Genomic DNA, 22,018 nt, shown 5'->3' with positions numbered 1-22,018 from the left:
CCCCACCAGGGATCCACCTTTGTCCAGCTCCCTCGGGCCTTCTGGTGGTGAAACCTTTCCCGGTTTCCCTGACCCTATATGGTATGCCTTCCTGGTAGATATGGCGAGGGGTCGCGCCAAAACTTGTCCACGACCTCCGGTTCCTGGCTAAGGATAATTGGCCTCCACCAGTTTGGGATCCGGCACCCTGTTCTGCCAACCCTTCACCCGTTATTCCGTGGAATCTTAGGGTTCCCTCTTTTCCTGCGTCTCTGGGCCTTTCCTGGTGTTTCTGTTCCTTCTTCCTCTTACTTCTCTCTCTCTCTGCTTCAGGCCTCCTCTCCAGGCCTGGCTCTGGAGCTGGGCCCAGACTGAGCCACAGCTCCCTGTCAGCCCTCTCTGGCTGAGCTCCTCTCTGAACAGACCCGGACTGCACCCTGATCTAAGATGGTGCCCACCTTATATACTCCCTCTGACACCCGAGCCCAGGTGACCAGCACCCAATGGGCTCCTACCTATGCCCAGAGTCCCTCCCCTGTCTGCTCCTACACCACTGGGATGTTCCCCCCCCCCCCACTCCAGCCAGGGACAGACGCTGTCGTACCTGCACATCTACAGTTATATGAAAAAGTTTGGGCACCCCTATTAATCTTAAGCTTAATGTTTTATAAAAATTGGTGTTTTTGCAACAGCTTTTTCAGTTTGATATATGTAATAACTGTTGGACACAGTAATGTTTCTGCCTTGAAATGAGGTTTATTGTACTAACAGAAAATGTGCAATCTGCATTCAAGCAAAATTTGACAGGTGCATAAGTATGGGCACCTCACCAGAAAAGTGACATTAATATTTAGTAGATCCTCCTTTTGCAAAAATAACAGCCTCTAGATGTTCCTCCCCCCCCCCCCACTCCAGCCAGGGACAGACAATGTCGTACCTGCACATCTATCTGGTGGGAGTACCGTTGATCTGTCCCCCGGAAATGGGGTGAGTGTGGTGCATGCAGCTAACTGAGCCCAGTTCCACACTCCATCCTTACCCGGGAGTGGAATACCACACCTCTGGTCTGAGGTGCAATACCCCTGTAGCAGCCGAGTCCTCGGGGTGCTACACTTTGCATTCAAGATTTTTATTTTTTATAGTTAACCTATTTTTCTTGTATTCTATTTTATATCTTGACCAGTAATAGTACATCAAAAATTAATATATTTGTTGTGTGTTATTTTACATTACAAAAAATGCACATAAATCAATCCTTGTCCTGATGGAACCAAAGGGAATTTCACCATGTGCATATTAAGGACCATAATGCCCGGACTGACCATGTGTCATGCTTGGTGTAGGAAAGACTTAGTGCAACACAGAGGGAAGAGGGAAAGGGAGCCCAGACACTAGGGAAAGGCGGGAGTTGAGACCTCCTAGTCTGGCCTAGTGTCACTCTGTCTCAACTACCCTATATTGGCTCTTCACCAATCGCCACATGCGTTCCTTGCCCTGACTTTTCCTGGCTTATGGCTAAGGCTAGGGAAGGGAGGAGATGAGCACTAGTCGATCTCCACTAAACTCTATAGACAACAAGGGTAGACAAACGGGGGAGATTGCTTAGCTTTAGATGACTCCAGCCAAATGTGCACACGGCCAGAGAGGACGAAGTACTGCTCTTTCTAAAGCCTCACAAGTAGTAATGAATATCGCCAGCACCTCCCTCTCAGACACATAAGGTATTTATACACTCAGACAAGGGAGCTAATTAGCCAGAGGGAGGTAGCCGCTGGGTCCTAGAGACAGCCAGCCTCTAAGAAGATGTCTAGAGATCTCCTGCAACCAACTGCAGGGCGACTGTCACCTCTGACACATCAGTGACACTATGGGTCTCCTGACCTTAATTTATAGCTTCATATGAGACTTTAAGTTCAGGTCAGGAGATTCATGGTCAGTCCGGGTATTGACGCACATATACGGTCCATGAAATATGTCCGTTTGAACCAGTCTTACAAATATTCAGACAATTTACTGATTTTCTAACAGTACATATATCTCCAATGTCAAAGTTTTTAAAAATTACAATCTAATGAGTTTTAGAGTAGAGGAACAATGCTGTATTCATATCTTTAACCTTTACAAACAGGTTTTAATTTATTTTAATCAAATATGTTTACATCACACTACACTTTGTTTTTTTACAGTTCTGACTCTCTAAGGTAGCAATTTCTTGACATAGGGCTGAAATTTTGTCTTCATTGATTTCATTCATCATTTCTTGCTCCTAAAATGGACACAAAAACAGAAGTAAAAAGAGGCAAAGATTTATCAAAACTGGTGCAAAAAATAAAACTTAAAATGTTGATGAATTGAGATGATATCTTTCAAAAGTTGTTATTGACTCTAATTATATACTTTTACATGTAAGAGTTTGCTCTTTTTTTCACGAGTCTTATAGACATTGTTGGACACAAAGTAGGGGACATTATCTCACTCGAGAGAGCTTCAAAGTCATTGCTGACATTTTTAATGGAAGCACCATAAGGAATCACCAAAAGATGTGATGGGTGAGCAACTAGTACTTCGGTAAAACTGTATCCTGCAACCACCAAAAAGATGATGCAAAAATATTTCCATTTTATGAATCTCATGCAACAGAAAGGACAGTTTGGGGAAATCCAGCTGAGCTTTCCAATACTCTACCTTGAGCTTCTGAGCTATAACCAATTCATTTTGCTGAACCATCATCTTTCTTTCCTGTTCCATCTTGTCCATGAGCATTGCCTTATGCTGCTCATTACTTCTTTCCTGATCTTCCATACGTTCTTTCAGATATTTGTTATTTTGCTCCATAATTTGTTTTTCTCGCTCCATGTTTTCGGCTTCAGCATGTTCCTCTAAAACAGGCACAAGATTGCAATTACCAATCAATAATACTAAATACATAACAGACAGTATATCACAATGCCATAAATCCCATCAATGTGAAGAATGAAGGGGTTAATTTTCCAATGTGGCCCCTTCACTGTGATACTGTACATCCAGCCACCTGTGCTGCCGGGAACTGATACAGATTTATCAGGTGGTGCCGCAGTTATCCGCACAGCAGCGATCCTGGCCATTAACTTTGTCAAAATTTTGCAGGATGCAGCAGTAAGGGGTGTAAGTACTTTCAGAACAAGGGATCTGTAACTGCCAGGGCCGTGCCTCTGGTTGCCTCTGGTTGCAGGGGGAAGACAGACTGCGAGTACAGGAGTCAGGTGACCGGGAAGCTGGGGGCGTTGCCAGAGCTCAGGCGTCAGGTGACCGGGGAGCTCGGCGCGTGTCTAGGAAGAGAGAGAAAAAGGAGATTTGCGCGGGAAAGCAGAGGGTTGACTGTTGGGGTCAAGCCCCACCAGAGGGAGAAGAGATGCAGGGTACGTGGAGCCGAGCAAGTGAGGTGCAATGTTATGGACTAGGGGCTCAGCGGGTCAAACCGGAGACCGCCCGCTGCCGCCAGAAGACGGAGCATTGTTTAGGCGGGGAAGCCAGTAGAAAACAACACTGGCATCAGCCGGCAACTGCCTTGTGGGGAACAAGAGTCAGCTAAGTGTAAAAACTACTGATTACAACCGTGTCGACTCTGCTACATCTAGCCAAACTGTGGATTGTCGGTTATAGTCTGTTACCTGCTACTCCGCTTGTTGTCCCCATATTTCCCCTGTTACTCCCTGCGTGGAGATTGACCCTGTTACACTAAACCCCCCCCTGTTTATTAACCCTGTACTGGCTGCTCTGTGTTTCTGTGTCACTGCATCTAAAGTACCTGTGTTACATTTGGCGTAGTCGGCAGGATGCAGTCTTTAGACTCAGACACTGCAGATCAGTCCATCCTGGGAGCCCTAGATCTAGATTGCCGCTGGGGGCCATGCTCAGCAATCTCCCAAAGTTCACCGGGGACAATATGATGCTTTGGGACTGGGTTGAGAGAGTTAGGAGTATGTTACGTATGCATACGTATACCCCAGCTATGCAAGCCGAAATAGCTCTACTGGCCCTGGACGGCGACGCCCGGCATTCCGTGATGTACCGCCCTCCTCATAACTGGGATACTGTAGAAAAAGTGGTGCGGATATTCGAGGAGATGCATGGGGATCTCACCAATGTAGGAGATCTGAGGATACGGCTGTTTCACCAAGTGCAGCAGGAGGGGGAGACTGTGACGCAGTATGTTAATGCATTACAGAGGGTGCATGCCTATATCACTAGAAAAGATGATATGGGGAATTTGGGAATGGGCCCCCCTGACGTGATCTTAAGGGACCAGTTTGTGGCAGGCCTCAGGGATGTGCAGCTGAAGCAGGCCTTGCAGGAGCACCTGCGCGCTAACCCACGTATGACTTTTCTCGAAGTGAGGGCGGAGGCACGTGTGAGAGAGCAGGAGATGGGGGTGACGGCCCTGGCAGGGATGGTCGGGAGTAACGAGATACCCACCCCGCCTGCAGCTGAACCGGAATGGGCTCGAGAGATGTGAAAGGAGATACAGGAGATGCGGGATGAATGGTCCATTCTCAAGAAGACCCCTGCACCGACACCAGAGATACCCGGATCGATTGCCCCAGTTAGGGAAAGAATTGAATTCAGGCCCCGCCCGTTAGGAGAGTTCCGTAGAGAAGTGAGGCAGCCCTACACAGACAGAAACATGACCTGCTGGAAGTGTGGAGGCGCAGGACATTACGCCAGGGGCTGTGCTAGCTGAAGACGGCCCCTATCGCGGCAGCCGTTAAACTAACAGGCTCCGTGTTTGGGGGACACAGCCCGGAGCCTAAGGCAGAGGAAAGATAAAGAGGGAGTCCCAAGGACCTAGTTTCCACCAGCCCGACTGTCTGGGCCGAAATAAGCGGTCGGGCTGTCCACTGCCTGATTGACACGGGATCCCAGGTGATTACGATGACAAAAGCCTACTTTCAACAGCGATTTCCAGAGATAGCGCGGCCTAAAAGGGGACCAGTAATTAGACTCGTGGCAGCTAATCAATTACCCATCCCGGTCGCAGGGGTGGTGTGGATGAAGATCCGAGTGTGTGGAAAAGATGTGTGAAAAAAAGGGGTTGTCTTGGTCGCAGGGGGAACCGGAAGTGGACCCCCGGTGACCCTCGGAATGAATGTGCTGAAAGAGATCGGGCAAATCCTGATTATTGCACCGAAGGAGATTCCTCTAGACCGGTGGGATCCACGAACCCCCCCAAAGGAGGGTTTTTCAACAATTAATCCGAGACGCCCAGGCTCAGGAGACGTCGAGTGAAGGGAAGGTCCTGGGGAAAATAATAGTACCAGCAGCTACGGCGCTCACCTTACCGCCAGGACAAACGGCACTCACATTATCCACACGGGCCTGCACACCTCTTGAGGGGGTCGAGGTTCAGATAGAACCAACATCGATGGACAAAGTACCCCCTGGACTCCTGTTGGCTCGGACACTGGCCACGGTCAAGGGTGGCAATGTTATAGTGCGGTGTGTTAATCTGGGCGAAGGTGATCTCACACTGCCTCCCAGGGCGGATATAGCCCAGATTCTGGAAATGCCAGAGAAGTTGGTGCGAACTGATGTGGTACAGCTGGACGAGGAGCCCCTGGACTCTGGCGGTCATCGTGCCGCCAGAATCCCACCGTGCTAGTGCTAAGGGGGGACGAAGAATCCTAGAACAAATGCGGGCTGAATTGACGGGACTTTCATCTCGACAGGTGCAGCAGGTTGAGGAGGTACTGGAGCGGTACTAGGAAGTTTTTGCTTGCCATGAGGATGATTTTGGTTGCACTGAAGCCATTACCCATGAGCTTCCCATGGGGAGCAATGCCCCAGTGCGGGAGAGATACCGGCAGATAAATCCCCAGATGTATAAAGAGGTTAAGGAGATGCTAGCCCATATGTTACAGAATGGTGTGATACGGGAGAGTCAGAGTCCGTGGGCAGCCCAGATTGTCCTGGTCAAGAAGAAAGATAGGATCCTGCGGTTCTGTATGGACTATAGACAACTGAATGCCTGTACAGTACGAGACTCTTACCCACTATCCCAAATCGAAGAGTCCCTGTCAGCCTTAGGGAAGGCAAGATACTTCTCCACCTTGGATCTGGCCAGCGGGTATTGGCAAGTGCCCGTGGCCGAACATGACCATGCAAAAACGGTGTTCATATTACCCATGGGACTGTTCGAGTTCAATCGGATGCCCTTCGGCCTGACTAACTCCCCCGGGACATTCCAGCGTCTGATCGTGAGGTGCCTGGGCGATTTGAACTTCGATGCGACACTGATTTATCTTGACGACATAATTGTCTACTGGAGCAAGTACTGAGTCGCCTACAGAGTCATGGCCTAAAGGTGAAGCCCCAGAAGTGCCACCTCTTCCGCAAACAGATTGAATATCTTGGTCATACTGTGTCCGGTGAAGGATTCAGGCCACCCGGGAAAAGGTGGCCGCCGTACAGGAGTGGCCTACCCCGAAGACAGTAAAGGACGTTCGGGCCTTCCTGGGACTTGCCGGGTACTACCGAAGATTCATGAAGAACTTCACCCGCATAGCCAACCCATTGCTGGAGCTACTTAAGGGAGTGCCGGCGGGCTCCAAGAATCAGGCAATTCGGTGGGGAAGCACCCAGGAAGAGGCCTTCCGTGCCCTAAACATGGCCCTGACCGAGGCCCCAATACTTGCCTATGTGGATTTCTCCCAACCATTCATACCCCACACTGATGGGAGCATACATGGTGTGAGGAGCTGCCCAATTCTTCCCTGGGAGGGGACTGATCACAGTGAAAAAAGGAGAGACATGTTTTATGTTTTAGATAGAGTCGTGTGGAAGGATTGAAACCCATGGACTGGCCAGAAGAGGAACGGCAGGGAGTTCGGACTTCACAAAGAGGGGGAGGTTGCCCAAGCCCCCAAGTACGTCCCGTGTTGGGGCGAGGAAGGCTTAACTGCCATCACTGTGGACGCATGGGACACTTTGCCAGGGAATGCTGGGAACGTTCTAGCCCACATCACAACCTAGGATGAGGATTGGTGTGCCACTGGGCAAATGTCATAACCCAAAACCAAAGACCGGTTCGCAATGCTTCAGCCGAGAGGGAGCGGCACTATCTGCAGACTAAACCCCCACCTGTGGTGAGTAATACACAAAATACAATAACTGCTACCATGAAGGAATGTGACCTGGGGGAGGAAAATGACATCAGGGAGGAGGGCCAGGGACTTCGGGACACTGGTTCTACCATCACTCTGGTCAGCCCAGGAATTTTCCCCCCAGAACACTATTTTCAGGCCACCAAGTGACCATCCCCCTAACTGGGTGTCAGCACTCTGGGGTTGGTCTCAATGGATACAAGTTTGGTTCTCATCGGGCACGTGTGGAGTTTCCCAGGACAAACCGGGACCAGGAACAACCACATGAGGAGGGCAGTTCAGTCATGGATGAGGGACAACAGCCCAGGGCTGTCATCCAGATGGTGGAGTCTTGAAACTATGACATAGTGGGAATAACCGAGACATGGTTAGATGAAAGCTATGACTGGGCAGTTAACTTACAGGGTTACAGTCTGTTTAGAAGGGATCGAAGAAGTCGGAAAGGGGGTGGAGTCTGTCTATATGTAAAGACGTGTCTAAAGCCTACAATACGGGAGGATGTATGGGAGGGAAATGAGGAGGTCGAGTCCTTATGGGTGGAGATACATGGGGCAAAAAACAATAATAAAATTATCATAGGAGTCTGTTATAAACCACCAAATATAGCAGAAGCCACGGAAAGTCTATTAATGAGACAAATAGACGAAGTAGCAAAAAATAACGAGGTGATTATTATGGTGGACGTCAACTACCCCGATATAGACTGGGAAACCGAAAGCTGTAGATCTCAGAAAGGAAACAGGTTTCTGTCAATTATCAAAGACAATTATTTGTCACAACTTGTGCAGGAGCCAACTAGAGGGACGGCCCTTTTAGACTTAATATTAACTAACAGGCCAGACAGAATAACTGAGGTGCAGGTCGGGGGGCACCTGGGAAATAGTGACCACAACATTATACAATTCCACATGTGCTTCAGTAGGGTGCCCAGCAAGGGAGTCACAAAAACACTGAACTTCAGGAGGGCAAAGTTTGATCAGCTAAGAGATGCCCTTCACCTTATAGACTGGGATAGTATCTTTAGTAATAGGAGCACGGATAGAAAATGGGACATTTTCAAAACAGTCCTACATAGTCACTGTAGAAGGTACATACCTTATGGGAATAAAAGGGCTAGGAATAGGAGGAAGCCAATGTGGCTAAATAAGGAAGTCAAGAGGGCAATGAAAAACAAAAAAAGGGCTTTCGGTAAACTTAAACAAGAAGGCAGCGAGGAAGCGCTAATATCTTATAGGGAAAAAAACAAAATCTGTAAGAAACAAATAAGAATAGCAAAAGAGGAGACAGAGAGACTAATTGCCAAGGAAAGTAAAACGAATCCCAAACTGTTCTTTAACTATATAAACAGTAAAAGGATTAAAACTGATGGAGTTGGCCCATTGAAAAATAACCTGGGTAAAATCATAGAGGGCGATGAGGGTAAAGCAAACCTACTCAATAGCTTCTTCTCCACTGTTTTCACAAAAGAAAACAATTTATCGGAGGAAATGCAGAGTGATAAAGTAAACCCTCCCCTAAATATCACCCACCTAACCCAGGAGGAAGTTCAGAAACGCCTAAATAATATCAAAATAGACAAGTCACCAGGCCCAGATGGCATACACCCCCGGGTACTAAAAGAATTAAGTAATGTGATAGACAGACCGCTGTATCTTATATTCAAGCACTCTTTATGGACAGGGACTGTCCCACTAGACTGGCGCCAAGCAAATGTGGTACCAATATTCAAAAAGGGGTCTAAAAGTGACCCTGGGAACTATAGACCAGTAAGCTTAACGTCTGCTGTGGGTAAATTGTTTGAAGGATTTCTTAGAGATGCTATTGTAGAATATCTTAATGATAATAACTGTCTAACTCCATATCAACATGGATTCATGAGGGATCGCTCCTGCCAAGAAACCTGATCGCCTTCTACGAGGAGGTGAGCTCACAGCTGGACCGGGGAGAGTCAGTGGATGTTGTATACCTTGACTTCTCCAAAGCGTTTGATACCGTGCCACACAAAAAGTTGGTCTATAAAATGAGAATGCTTGGTCTGGGGGATAATGTGTGCAAGTGGGTAAATAGCTGGCTGAGTGATAGAAAGCAGAGGGTGGTTATCAATGGAGTAAGCTCAGGGTGTGTCAGGGTTACTAGTGGGGTGCCTCAAGGGTCTGTCTTGGGCCCTATATTATTTAATATATTTATTAATGATCTAGTGGAAGGGTTGCATAGTAAAATAGCAATATTTGCAGATGATACTAAACTTTGTAAAGTAGTTAATACAGATGAGGATAGGGCACAGCTACAGGAGGATTTAGATAAATTGGGGAGTTGGGCCAAAAAATGGCAAATGGGGTTCAATGCCGATAAATGTAACGTCATGCACATGGGAAAGAAAAACAGCAGTCACCCATACATATTAAATGGGAAACCGTTGGGGAAATCTGACATGGAGAAGGACCTGGGCGTCTTGGTTAATAGCAAATTAAATTGGAGTGCCCAGTGTCAGGCAGCAGCTGCGAAGGCAAATAGAGTCATGGCATGCATCAGAAGAGGAATAGGGGCATATGATGAGAACATTGTTATTCCTCTGTATAAAGCGCTGGTAAGGCCGCACTTAGAATATTGTGCACAGTTCTGGGCTCCGGTGCTCAGGAAAGACATATTGGAGCTAGAGAGGGTACAAAGGAGGGCGACTAAGGTAATAAAGGGAATGGAGGGACTAGAATACCCAGAGAGGTTGTCAAAATTAGGCCTATTTACGTTGGAAAAGAGAAGGCTTAGGGGAGACCTCATAAACATGTATAAATACATCAGGGGGCAGTACAGAGATCTCTCCCATGACCTGTTTATACCAAGGATGGTGACAAAGACGAGGGGGCACACTATGCGTCTGGAGGAAAGGAGGTTCCTGCACCAGCATAGAAGGGGATTCTTTACGGTCAGAGCCGTGAGACTCTGGAACTCTCTGGGAGAGGAAGTGGTGATGTCCAACTCACTTAATGAGTTCAAGAGAGGCCTGGATGCCTTTCTTGAGAACAATAAAATTACATCTTATGCTTAGTTAATTAATCCAGCGATTTAATCTGACTGCCAGATTGGTGTCGGGAAGTGAATTTTTCCTCAATGATGTAAATTGGCCTATACCGCATGGTTTTTTGTTGCTTTCCCCTGGATCAACGCTGCCGAATAGCTGCAGTGCACAAGAAATAGGCTGAACTGGATGGACGCTTGTCTTTTTTCGGCCTTATAAACTATAAACTATGTAACTATGTAAGATTGGCTGATGATTGGTCTGCTAATTGACCAGGGCAATGTGGAAGTACAGCCCCAGTGAGTCGGGAACAGGAGTTTACAGGGAGGCCATTGAAACCCATGGACTGGCCAGAAGAGGAACGGCAGGGAGTTCAGACTTCACAAAGAGGGGGAGGTTGCCCAAGCCCCCAAGTACGTCCCGTGTTGGGGCGAGGAAGGCTTAACTGCCATCACTGTGGACGCATGGGACACTTTGCCAGGGAATGCTGGGAACGTTCTAGCCCACATCACAACCTAGGACGAGGATTGGTGTGCCACTGGGCAAATGTCGTAACCCAAAGTCAAAGACCGGTTCGCAGTGCTTCAGCCGAGAGGGAGCGGCACTATCTGCAGACTAAACCCCCACCTGTGGTGAGTAATACACAAAATACAATAACTGCTACCATGAAGGAATGTGACCTGGGGGAGGAAAATGACATCAGGGAGGAGGGCCAGGGACTTCGGGACACTGGTTCTACCATCACTCTGGTCAGCCCAGGTATTTTCCCCCCAGAACACTATTTTCAGGCCGCCAAGTGACCATCCCGCTAACTGGGTGTCAGCACTCTGGGGTTGGTCTCAATGGATACAAGTTTGGTTCTCATCGGGCACGTGTGGAGTTTCCCAGGACAAACTGGGGATCAGGGGGAGAATATGGAGGACCCCGTGGAAGGGACAGACCACTGATCCAGCGAACTAAATACAGAGTCCTCATCTCAGGGCTTCCCCCATTGGGAAGTTGGCAGAATCTGAAAGACCATATGAGAGAAGCTGGAGATGTCTATTACAATGACGTATACCAGAGTGGAATGGGGACTGTGGAGTATATTCACAAGGGCAACATGGAATATGCTTTGAGGAAACTGGATGATACAAAGTTTCGTTCTCATAAAGGAGAGACCTCTTACATTCATGTCCGTGCTGAAAAAGTGGGGGAGGTATGTGAGGAGCTGCCCACTTACTAAAGACTATGATACTTTTCCAGCAACGGACCACCATTTTTGTCAATATTATTATTGTGTATTATTAGTGATTTACTTGTTATGTGTTATATAGTTCTGCTTACTTGTCAGTATGTAAGATTCCCTTGTAAAATGTCCAGCATTCCACTAATCTCATCTTTATCTCAGGAGTCCATTGTTTCAACAGCCGTCACCACATGGGGTCTTACATGCAGTCTCAGATGAAGGCTTCTAGAATATTTTTCATTGTTTTAGGGAACAGTGAATGTTTAAGGGGGGAGGGTGTGATCAATTCTTCCCTGGGAGGGGACTGATCACAGTGAAAAAAGGAGAGACATGTTTTATGTTTTAGATAGAGTCGTGTGGAAGGATTGAAGGAAGAGGATGGAGACCGTGGACTTGGAAGGATGAATGGATAAACATGTTACCATTATGGATTATGTCGTTTGGATTTACACTTTCTTAAAAGGACTGCTGCTACTGGATACCTGTGCTTTCATCATTTTATCTGCTGTCTAGAGGATCATGGACTGTGGCTACAGACTATACTGGCTGGAGGTACGAAATCTGTGGGCCAACCAAAAGTTGGGAGACAGTATGGCCTTTTACAAAGCCAGTGGAACTACTGAACCCAGATTGAGAATTTGAGGACTGAGAGAACTGTTTTTTGTCCATTTACCTGGAATTGCTTTATTACCATGGCTGTGATCAATAAAATATTGTTGCATCGTTAACCTGCCTAGGTGATTACTTACAACCCACAACCTCAGATCTTTACACATGGTCTGGGAGCCATGTTATCCCAAGTACAGGAGGAGAAAGAGCGCATGATTGCGTATGGCAGTCGCTCTCTTCACGACTCTGAGAGGAACCCAGATAATTATAGCTCTTTCAAATTAGAGTTGCTGGCTCTGGTTTGGGCAATGACCGAAAAATTCGCAGAGTATTTGTCCGGGTCCGAAGTACTGGTGAGAACAGATAACAACCCGCTGGCTCACCTGGAGAATGCGAAATTGGGGGCCCTGGAGCAGCGATGGGTGAACCCGCATGGCCAGGTACTGGTATAAGATCGCCTACCGGTCTAAGGCAGACAATACTCACGCCAACGCCCTCTCCAGAATGACATATGAACGGCCTGATCATGACAGCGATGAAGATTTGGAGGCGGATGAGGTCCCTAGCTTCCGAAGCTTCGTGGGACCGCTGGTCGCGGCGCAGGGACAGATTGGAGAAACGTTGGAAGAACAAGTGCTAGGGCAGCCAAGAGATGACTGGGTCCGACTTCAACAGACTGGCAAAGAAGTTGCCCAATTACGTCAATGGGTGGCTTTGAGACAGGTCCCCAGTCGAAAGGAGAGGAGTACCCTGTCCCCGGGGGCCCTGAAAATGCTGGGACAATGGGAGAGACTTTGGTTGCGAGATGGGCTGCTGTACCGACGGGTACAGCTACTGCGAGAGTTCGGGATCACTTGGCAAGTGGTGATCCCAGAGAAGTTGGTCGAAGAAGTGGCTAAGGAGGCTCATGAACGAGGGGATCACTTCGGACCAGAGAAGACATTTCAGTGGTTGCAGAGGCTGGTGTATCACCCCCGACTGCGAGCAACAATAGAAGACACTTGTCGAAGATGTCGGAGCTGTGAGCTGGTTAAGGCCCCGGAAAAGCGGGTCCCTATACAAACCATTGTGACTTCTGCCCCCTTGGAGGTGCTGATGATCGATTATTTGACTGTTAGATCAGAGCATCTCGAGTATGAACATTGCCTGGTGATGACAGACCACTTCACAAAGTTTTCGGTGGTGACCCCGACCAGAGACCAGACCACCAAATCAGCTGCGCAGGCCATCTGCAGAGACTTCATTCGGGTGTATGGCTGCCCAAAGAGGATCCATTCCGATCAAGGCGCCTGCTTCCAGGGACGGGTGATGGAATAGCTGCACCAGTTGTACAGGATTGAGAAGTCAAGGACTACTCCTTACCACCCTAAAGGAAATGGGGCCTGTGAGCGCTTTAATCGGACACCGATCCAAATGCTCCGCACGTTGGAGGAAGATCGGAAGGTACGATGGCATGAGTTTGTGGCCGAGCTGCTGTGCGTATACAACAACCGAGTGAATAGTATGACGGGGTTCACTCCCTATACCTTACTGTTTGGGTGAAAGGGGCGAGAGATTACCGAGTTAGAGCTGGACCCCGAGGAGGACTACCCACGGACGGGGATGTCTTCCTGGGTCCGGAAACACTGACATCGACTGCAGACCCTCCGACGGTTGGTACAACAAAAGTTTCGGGAGCTCAAACATCATGAGACATTGCCTCTTCGAGGGACAGCTCTGAGGCCCGGGGGAGTGGGTGTTGGTTCGAGACAGGCCGCCCCGAGGCAAATTTGTTTTGGCGGTGGGAACGGACCCAGCACCGAGTAAAGCGCACGGTTGGCGCTGAAGGGTATGAAGTTCAACCCGAGGGGGCTGAAGGAGCCCCTACCAGAGTGGTTCATCGTAGTATGCTGCGGCCCTGTCTGTCTAAAGATGACGAAGATGAAGAAGGATTACCTGCTTTTGGAGAGAGTCCTGTCACAGTTGCCCCAAGCCACGATGTGGATGAAGAAGAATTGCTGATTCTACTTCCGAGCCCCAGCACTCAATTACCTGCAGTCCCCAGTGCAGGCGGTGAGGGAACACCATCGGTTGAAGCCACGGGGCAGACAGAGATTGGGAATCCAAGTGTCCCTGCACCCCCCATCGGTCAAACTGAGTTACGCCGGTCAGAACGGACAACAGCAGGAGTGCCTCCTCACCGTTACGAATAAGATCAGTTTATATGGCAACGTATCGTCCAGGAAGTCCATGAATGTGAACGTTTGGTGAAGGAACTCTCGCCCGTGGAATGGCGAGTTAAAGGAGAGCGGAAGTGTAAGGGGGAAGACCGGGGTGTAAGTACTTTCAGAACAAGGGATCCGGAACTGCCGAGGCCATGCCTCTGGTTGCAGGGGGAAGACAGACTGCGAGCACAGGCGTCAGGTGACTGGGGAGCTGGGGGCGTGTCTAGGAAGAGGGAGGAAAAGGAGATTTGCGCTGGAAAGCAGAGGGTTGACTGTTTGGGTCAAGCCCCACTAGAGGGAGAAGAGACGCAGGGTCCGTGGAGCCGACCAAGTGAGGTACAGTGTTATGGACTAGGGGCTCAGTGGGTCAAACCGGAGACCGATCGCTTCCGCCAGAAGACGTGGAGCCGAGCAAGTGAGGTGCAGTGTTATGGACTAGGGGCACAGCGGGTCAAACCGGAGACCGCCCGCTGCCGCCAGAAGATGGAGCATTGTTTAGGCGGGGAAGCCAGTAGAAAACAACACCGGCATCAGCCGGCAACTGCCTTGTGGGGAACAAGAGTCAGCTAAGTGTAAAACTGCCAATTACAACCGTGTCGACTCTGCTACATCTAGCCAAACTGTGGATTGTCGGTTATAGTCTGTTACCTGCTACTCCCCTTGTTGTCCCCATATTTCCCCAGTTACTCCCTGTGTGGAGATTGACCCTGTTACAATAAATCCCCCTCCTGTTTATTAACCCTGTACTGGCTGCTCTGTGTTTCTGTGTCACTGCATCTAAAGTATGTGTGTTACACAGCCACCTAATAATTTTCCCAGTATTTGGTTTCAGAAACATCAGTGGGTCAAACATTGTGACAATGTCCATGACATTTGCTCAGGTTTTAATACAACAGCCCATCTCTCACCTGCTAGCTGTCTCTGCTTCTCTGTCAGGGTCTCATCTGCTTTAATGATGGCCGTGTCAACGTCCTTCTTCTGAGAGATATACTCCTGCATCACCTCAAGAGCCTTTGGGTGCGAAAAGTGAAATTAGTTACAAGGCAGATAGGGTCATCTGACATAAATAAACCTGCCCTTAATTTTAACAAAGATGTGTAAAATTACCTTTAAGAGATATTCCTATTTAAGACACAAAAGGCATCAGAAACATCTGATAGGAGAACTTCTCAATGGTGGAATCTGGCATCTGTATCTACAGAATAGGAGGCTGCTGTAAATGTGGAGGTGGCGGCTCATGTTCATCTCTCTCCATTCACTTCTCTAAACCTTCAGGTTTCCCATTACGTAGTTATTTGGCCCTACGTTTTGCTAAGCAGTGTCCCAAGTCTGGCTATCCCTTCTTCTGCAGATCTCTATGTGGTGGTAACCAATCTCCATGCTCATATGAAGATCTTTGCAAGTGCTAGCTATGACCAGTCAATAGGAGAAGATTGGTTGACTCACTACAAAACTGGAGAGCTGATATCTTGGCAGAGGTTCGAAGGGGTCTTAATGTGCCAGGATTTGTCAGCTTTTAGGCAATCGCCTTCCAAATTGCAGTTTCCCTCAAAACAACAAGTCAAATGTAAATATTCTACTGTTGAAAAGTTGACTACAAAATCAACTGAAGGAGGTAATGGATGAAGGACATCACATAATTCGATAGTGGTATGCAATGGGTTGTCCACAGAATACAACCCCTATAAAGCATTTTCAATGACAAGAATTTTTATACAAATTTTGCCTTTATCGTCTTTGCAAAAACTCACCTTTATACCTTTTCCAGGACGTTTGTTATAAGCTTCCATAACCTTAAGTTTATCCATTAAATACAGTTTGTGTCCTCCAGGTACAGAATATATTCCCGCCAATATATTGTTCTCCAAAGGGACACTGAGCTTCTGGAGAAGCTTCCGGCAAAAATTTCTTGAAGCTTTTTCATTCTTTGTAGAATATTTATTCATTTTATTATCAATTAGATCCTGTTATACAAGGGAAATAATGTTTGAAAATTCTCAATAATCTTCATCGAAACTGTAATAATTTTCTATTGGGGAAAAGAGAACGCTTATGTTCCCTGAAATTGAAAGGATCGGGTATTAAAATTACCACTGCTCAATCATTGTCTCCCCCAACTTTATTTGTGAAGGTGGAAGCTGCCACACACACACTAGATGGTCGGCCAGTCTCAACAAAGTTGGCAAGTTTGGCCAACTTTCTACTAATGTGTATTAGGCCTTACGTGATTTAGCTTTTCAATTATATGTATTAATATAATCCAGGGCAAGAACATTCCAAAGTGTTTGGTTCCTCACCTTCACAGACTAATGATCTAGACTAAACAAAGATGACACAGTATCAACTATTGTCATTACTGATATAAAAGTTTGTGTTAGACAAAGAAAATTGGAGCCTGGATGAACTGCAGAAGTGTGCAGAATCTAAGGATGGCCATACACATTATATAGCTGTTGACTGAAAAATGCTTCAGCTTATCATTCAGCCGACAGCCTTTCTCAGCCCACTCTCCCACCACTCATTTGGGAGAATAATGCGATTGACAGTCCTAAATTGGACATGTGCAATCAGCTATGCATGAACCTTGGTTCTGTTCCTGTATCTATGTAATAATCTTGGTTCTGATCGTGTATCTATGTAATAAGCTTGGTTCTGTTTCGTTATCTATGCAGTAATCTTACTTCTGTTCCTGTATCTATGTAGTGAGCTTGGTTCTGTTCTTATATTTAGGTTTTAAGTTCAGTTCTATTCCCGTATCTATGTAGTAAGTTTGATTCTGTACTGTATCTTTGTAGTAAACTCAGTTCTGTTTCTTTATCTATGCACTACGCTTGCCTCTGTTCCCTTATTTGTGTAGTTAGCCTCGCTCTGCTCCTATTTCTATGTAGTTAGCTTTGGTTCTGTTCATGTATCTATGTAGTAAAATTGGTTCTGTTTGCATAGCTATGCAGTAAGTTTTGTTCTCTTCTGTATCCATGTAGTAAGCCTAGTTCTGTATCTATGCAGAAAGCTTGGTTCTGATCCCTTATCTATGTATTAAGCCTTGCTCTGTTCCTTTGTATGTATAGTAAGCTTGGTTCTGTTTGTGTAACTATGTGGTAAGCCTCGTTTTCTTCAAGTATCTATTAGCATGTTTGGTTATGTTCCCGAATATATGTAGTAAGCTTGGTTCTGTTTCTGTACCTGTGTACCAGCCACCGTTATTTTTAAAGTTTTTTTTTTACCCCTGCTGCTTTAATTCAGCAGCCAGATGTAAGCAGGCTAAAAATGGGCCTCCGCAACTCATGGGCCAGTGCATTCTAATTGCCCCCACGGTGAAAGTTTGCCAGTCAGCCCTGGCTAGCGACTTACCTTCAGCTTGCGTTGAAATTTTTGATCAGTGTCATTAAGTGAACGTCCCATGAAGACTTCAATGGCCTCTTTCTCACATTTCATGTGCATTTTCAGGAACTCTTGTTGAGTCTCCGTTGGAAACTTCAGGACATGTTTGTCCATCTCACATTGATATTTGGACATTGCGTCTTCTAAAGCTCCGGTGTTTTCACTCTTGGCCATAACCAGGACCGCGTTCTCCATACAGGGAACTGTTCCGCTCTGGATTGCCGTCACATATGAAGCCGTGAGAATGGCTAACACTGAGACATACAGACAAAATTCCTATATTTAGCTTTGTATAATCATCGTGTTATTTCTTCTTTGATTATAAAGGCTCCTCTGAATGTGCAGATGTAGTTCTATGCAATTCTGCTAGTTTAACATTTTCAGAATGTGATAATATAGTGCAAAGTTAACATTTGGTCACATAAGTTCTATTGGTTATACAGCAGACTACCTCTCCTTGCTCCACAGACTTGTCTTAGGTTATTTCCACCTGCTCTTGTAAAACCATTTTTAGACCACACAAAAAAGCATACATTGTAAGATAACAACATGTAAGGAGGAAGGGGGGAATGTAAAGGAAAGAGACTGTAATTTACATTCCATAGTATATTGCTGCATTCATTGTATAAGTACTGCATCCACATGCCAACATTCAGAGAAAATGGTATTTAAAGTGTAATTGGCATTTCACACAAAACCTGTATGGCTGCATTCATGCTCTGTAAGAAGTTAAAATTGCACATACCAGTCTTATAAATATATTGTAAGATGGCTGCCGGACAGGTCCTTGAGGAGAGATATGTATCATCAAGGATGGTAGGTTTGGTGATGTAAGCCCGGGAAAGCATGCTCCAGCAAGTATAGTGCTGGGAGGGTTCATAGGGCATTTCAGGGCGGGGTTTTACGAGCAGTCATAAGAGATGGGTGAGAATGGCTGCTCACGTATCCCAACCCCAGGGGTGTGATTTGGTAAATAAAATGGAGACCAAGTCTGTCTGTTCAGGGTCTGTGTCTGGAGATGTGTGGATCTCCAGTGTGTTGATCTGTGCTAAGGACTTGAGAACTGGACACTGACCTGAGCGGGCGAACCCGCAAAATTGTATGGACATTTTACTTTGGGTTTCCACTTTGTGCCAGAAAAGGCTGTTTATTTGTTTTGCTTCCTGAGTGGTTTATGCTGTCTTAATAAACCAGCCAGGATATTCCAATGAAAGTTGCCTACCTCAACTGCAGCCGAGTGAATACAAGCCCTGCAATATATATAGGAAGGTTTCCGTCTCTCATAATCTGTAACTTACCAGTTACTTTTTTCAGTGGGTGGTTCTTTATCAACATTCTACAAGCATTAAAGGTGTTGGACCTACCTTTCCCTCATTTTGTCAGCATACATTGCTTTTTCCATTGCCCAATAGCTTGCCTGTGATAAACTGGAAGCCTGCCTGCTTGTTATGCCAGTATTCAGTTTGACAGGCAGTAGAACAGGAGCAGAAAGACAAAGACCCACCCTCACTTTCAGTAAAGAGACAAAGACCAACCCTCCACTTCCTGTAAAAATACAAAGGCCCACCACTTCCTGTAAAGACACAAAGATGTACCCCTCTTCATGTAAAGAGACAAAGCACTACCCCACTTCCTGTTAAGAGACAAAGACTCATCTCCACTTCCTGTACAGAGATAAAGACCCACCCTCACTTCCTGTCAAGAGACAAAGACCCATCCCCACTTCCTGTCATGAGACAAAGACCCACCCCCACTTCCTGTATAGACATAAAAACCCACCCCCACTTCCTGTATAGACATAAAGACCCACCCCACTTCCTGTATAGAGATAAAGATCCACCCTCACTTCCTGTAAAGAGATTAAGACCCACCCATACTTTCTGTATAGAGATAAAAAAAACACCTACACTTCATGTATAGAGACAAAGACCCACCCCATTTCCTGTATAGAGATAAAAATCCACCCCCACTTTATGTATAGAGAGAAAGATCCACCCCCACTTCCTGTACAGAGACAAAGACCCACCCCACTTCCTGCAATCTGTGTCCGCATCACTGCTGATAGGGATAAATTACACTTGACAAGAGACAGTGAACTGCATAGGTGCAATCAACTTTCTGCAAAGTGCTGTTGCAGCCTAATTTTGAATATCCGGGGATTATAAGAAGACCACACCGGGGATAGTGAAGACAAAAAGGAATACACCCTGCAGATGCTAATTAAAAGTTAATTCTCCATACTTTAGTGTTATAAATACAAGATATACAGTTAAAAAAACAGCCCATCAGATAAAACATTAATTGCACATAACCTGACCGACTTCGCCTCATAAAGCTTCTTCAAGGGTCTATATCAGAAACATCCACATCGGGTATTTAAATCTTACTATAAGTAACAACAACAAAGGAAACAAAATAACTATTAAATACACATGAAGTGTGTGAATATTCACTGATTAAATACATAGACCCTACCAAAAAAGTGAATATATATTAGAATATTCAATATAGAACATATTTTTTATTAATGCATAATAATCAAACTCCTTGTGAAAGCCATCTGGCGAAACGAATGTTGTAACTGCTGGGTGCTTATACTCTCTTTCCCTGTGTTATTTATATTTATTGTGGTATATTTGCTGTGGTGTCTGTATATAATCATTTATTTATTAATCCAATTGGGCTTACTTAGTAACATAATATTTATTTATAAATTGACCCTGCTGCTATATCTACATGTAATCTTATATTTCTCAGGGAAAATACTATTTATTTATCATATCGACTTTCTATACATTTTACTTGTGATTTCCCTTTGTAGGATTGAATCCCCTTTATATGTTCTTTCATCCCTTTTGCTAATATGTAATATTACCTTTATGCATTAATCAAAAAATATGTTTTATATTGAATATTCTAGTGTCTATTCACTTTTTTGGTAGGCTCTTACTGTAAGTTATATAAAGGTCAAGGTTCATAAAAAGAGGGAAAAAAACAAAAAAAAGTCCACAAAAAATACAAAAAAAAAAAAAGTAAAAATCAGGAAAAAGGGAGAAAAAAATTATACATTGAATTTACAGTTGGTGATTCTGACATCGTCAAAGGGTTTTAAAAAAAAATTATATTTTTAATTTATAACACAATTTACAATCTCAATATTTAATCCTTCTGGTGTTAGCGTTTTTAATTCGTAAATAATTTTAGTCTTCTTTTGTGATCGCTTTTTAAATATATTCCCCCTTTTATACTACAAATGGTCATTTCTAGCATTAAAATGTGCCAACAATCTACGGGTCATTAAACCTTTCTTAATCTTTCTTATATGTTCATTTATCTTTGTCCTAATTTTTTTCTGTTCTTCATATAACCACAGCCACATTGTAGTGCATAAACCACATTATCACAGCTAATATATGCCCTAATTCCATTGACTTTCGTACTGTTCCTACCATTATATGTTTTTTTCCTACAGGCTTTGCATCTTGTACATGGAAAAAACCTTTGATATTTGTGTTTCCTGTTTTTTTTTATATTTTTTTATGGGTTTTTTTTTGGGGGGGAGGGTTGTTTCCTTTTTTATGATATGAACCTTGACCTGGATATAATTGATAGTGAAGTTTAAATAACAGGTCTAGATGTTTCTGATCTAAACTCTTGAGAAAGCTTAATGAAGCGAAACCATTTGGGTTATGTGCAGTTGATCTTATATCTGATGGGCTGGTTTTAACAGTATATCCTATAAGTATAACATTAAAGTGTGGAGAAGTAACTTTTAATCAGGATCTACGCAGCGTATTTTTTTCTATCCTCTTTATGCCCAATATGGTTTCCTTATAATCCCCCAGTATTCAAAATTAGGCTGCAACAGCGCTATGCAGAAGTTTGATTGCAACTTTGAGAGCTGAACTCTTACGAAGCAAAGCAGCTTCTGTAGAAGTGGATTGGAGACAAGCGTGTATTGATCTGATGGTGCCAAATTGGACAAGAAGGGAAGGCAGTATTATTTACAATCTAAAATACCTGGTTAAAATAAATAAATTGTTCCCAATGACGAATGTTGAGAACTGGGGAGTGAAAACAAAAACTGTTGCCGCAGGAGATTTACTATGGTTAACTATTTAATAAAGGGGTTGTCCACTACTTGGAGCTTTGTAAATAAAGTATCCCCTTTGTAAAATAAAAACATTGTACTGGTACCATTAAAGTAATGTCAGCTCCAGGCCATCCGGGACTCATGTGGTATTGTTATGTGTGACATGCAGAAGTAGTGCTGTTGCAGAGAGTGACATGCAGAAGTAATGCTGTTGCAGAGAGTGACATGCAGAAGTAGTGCTGTTGCTTTAAAAGCATTCAGCAACTATTAGAAGTAACACAAGCACAGGAGACAGGAAGTGTTGTGCTCCAGAAGCATCCAGCAACTAGAGGGGTTAACACAGTCACAGGAGAAGGGGAGTGTTTAAGC

General features: G+C 45.3%; 1 protein-coding gene across 2 annotated transcripts in view; it reads right to left on the bottom strand.

The window, feature by feature from the left end:
• Positions 1-900: 900 nt before the first annotated feature.
• The window catches only part of LOC141173063 (guanylate-binding protein 2-like), a 73,024-nt gene continuing 51,906 nt past the window's right edge, over positions 901-22,018 (bottom strand). Inside the window, exons 7-11 of one of the 2 annotated variants that reach the window (XM_073657701.1) lie at positions 17,527-17,810; positions 15,927-16,139; positions 15,084-15,186; positions 2,665-2,858; positions 901-2,245 (exon numbers count right to left, since the gene is read on the bottom strand). In XM_073657701.1, the coding sequence (XP_073513802.1) occupies positions 2,135-2,245; positions 2,665-2,858; positions 15,084-15,186; positions 15,927-16,139; positions 17,527-17,810 (905 nt within the window). In that variant the 3' untranslated portion in view covers positions 901-2,134. The remainder of the gene's footprint in view (positions 2,246-2,664; positions 2,859-15,083; positions 15,187-15,926; positions 16,140-17,526; positions 17,811-22,018) is intronic. The other variant, XM_073657700.1, reaches the window with a different exon arrangement.

This window comes from Phyllobates terribilis, unplaced genomic scaffold (genome assembly GCF_046119375.1).
Source record: "Phyllobates terribilis strain yellow unplaced genomic scaffold, ASM4611937v1 Scaffold_12__6_contigs__length_324123572, whole genome shotgun sequence".
Taxonomy (NCBI): Eukaryota; Metazoa; Chordata; class Amphibia; order Anura; family Dendrobatidae; genus Phyllobates; species Phyllobates terribilis.
The sequence above is the reverse complement of the archived record's forward strand: the minus strand, read 5'-3'. Positions and strand labels throughout refer to the sequence as shown.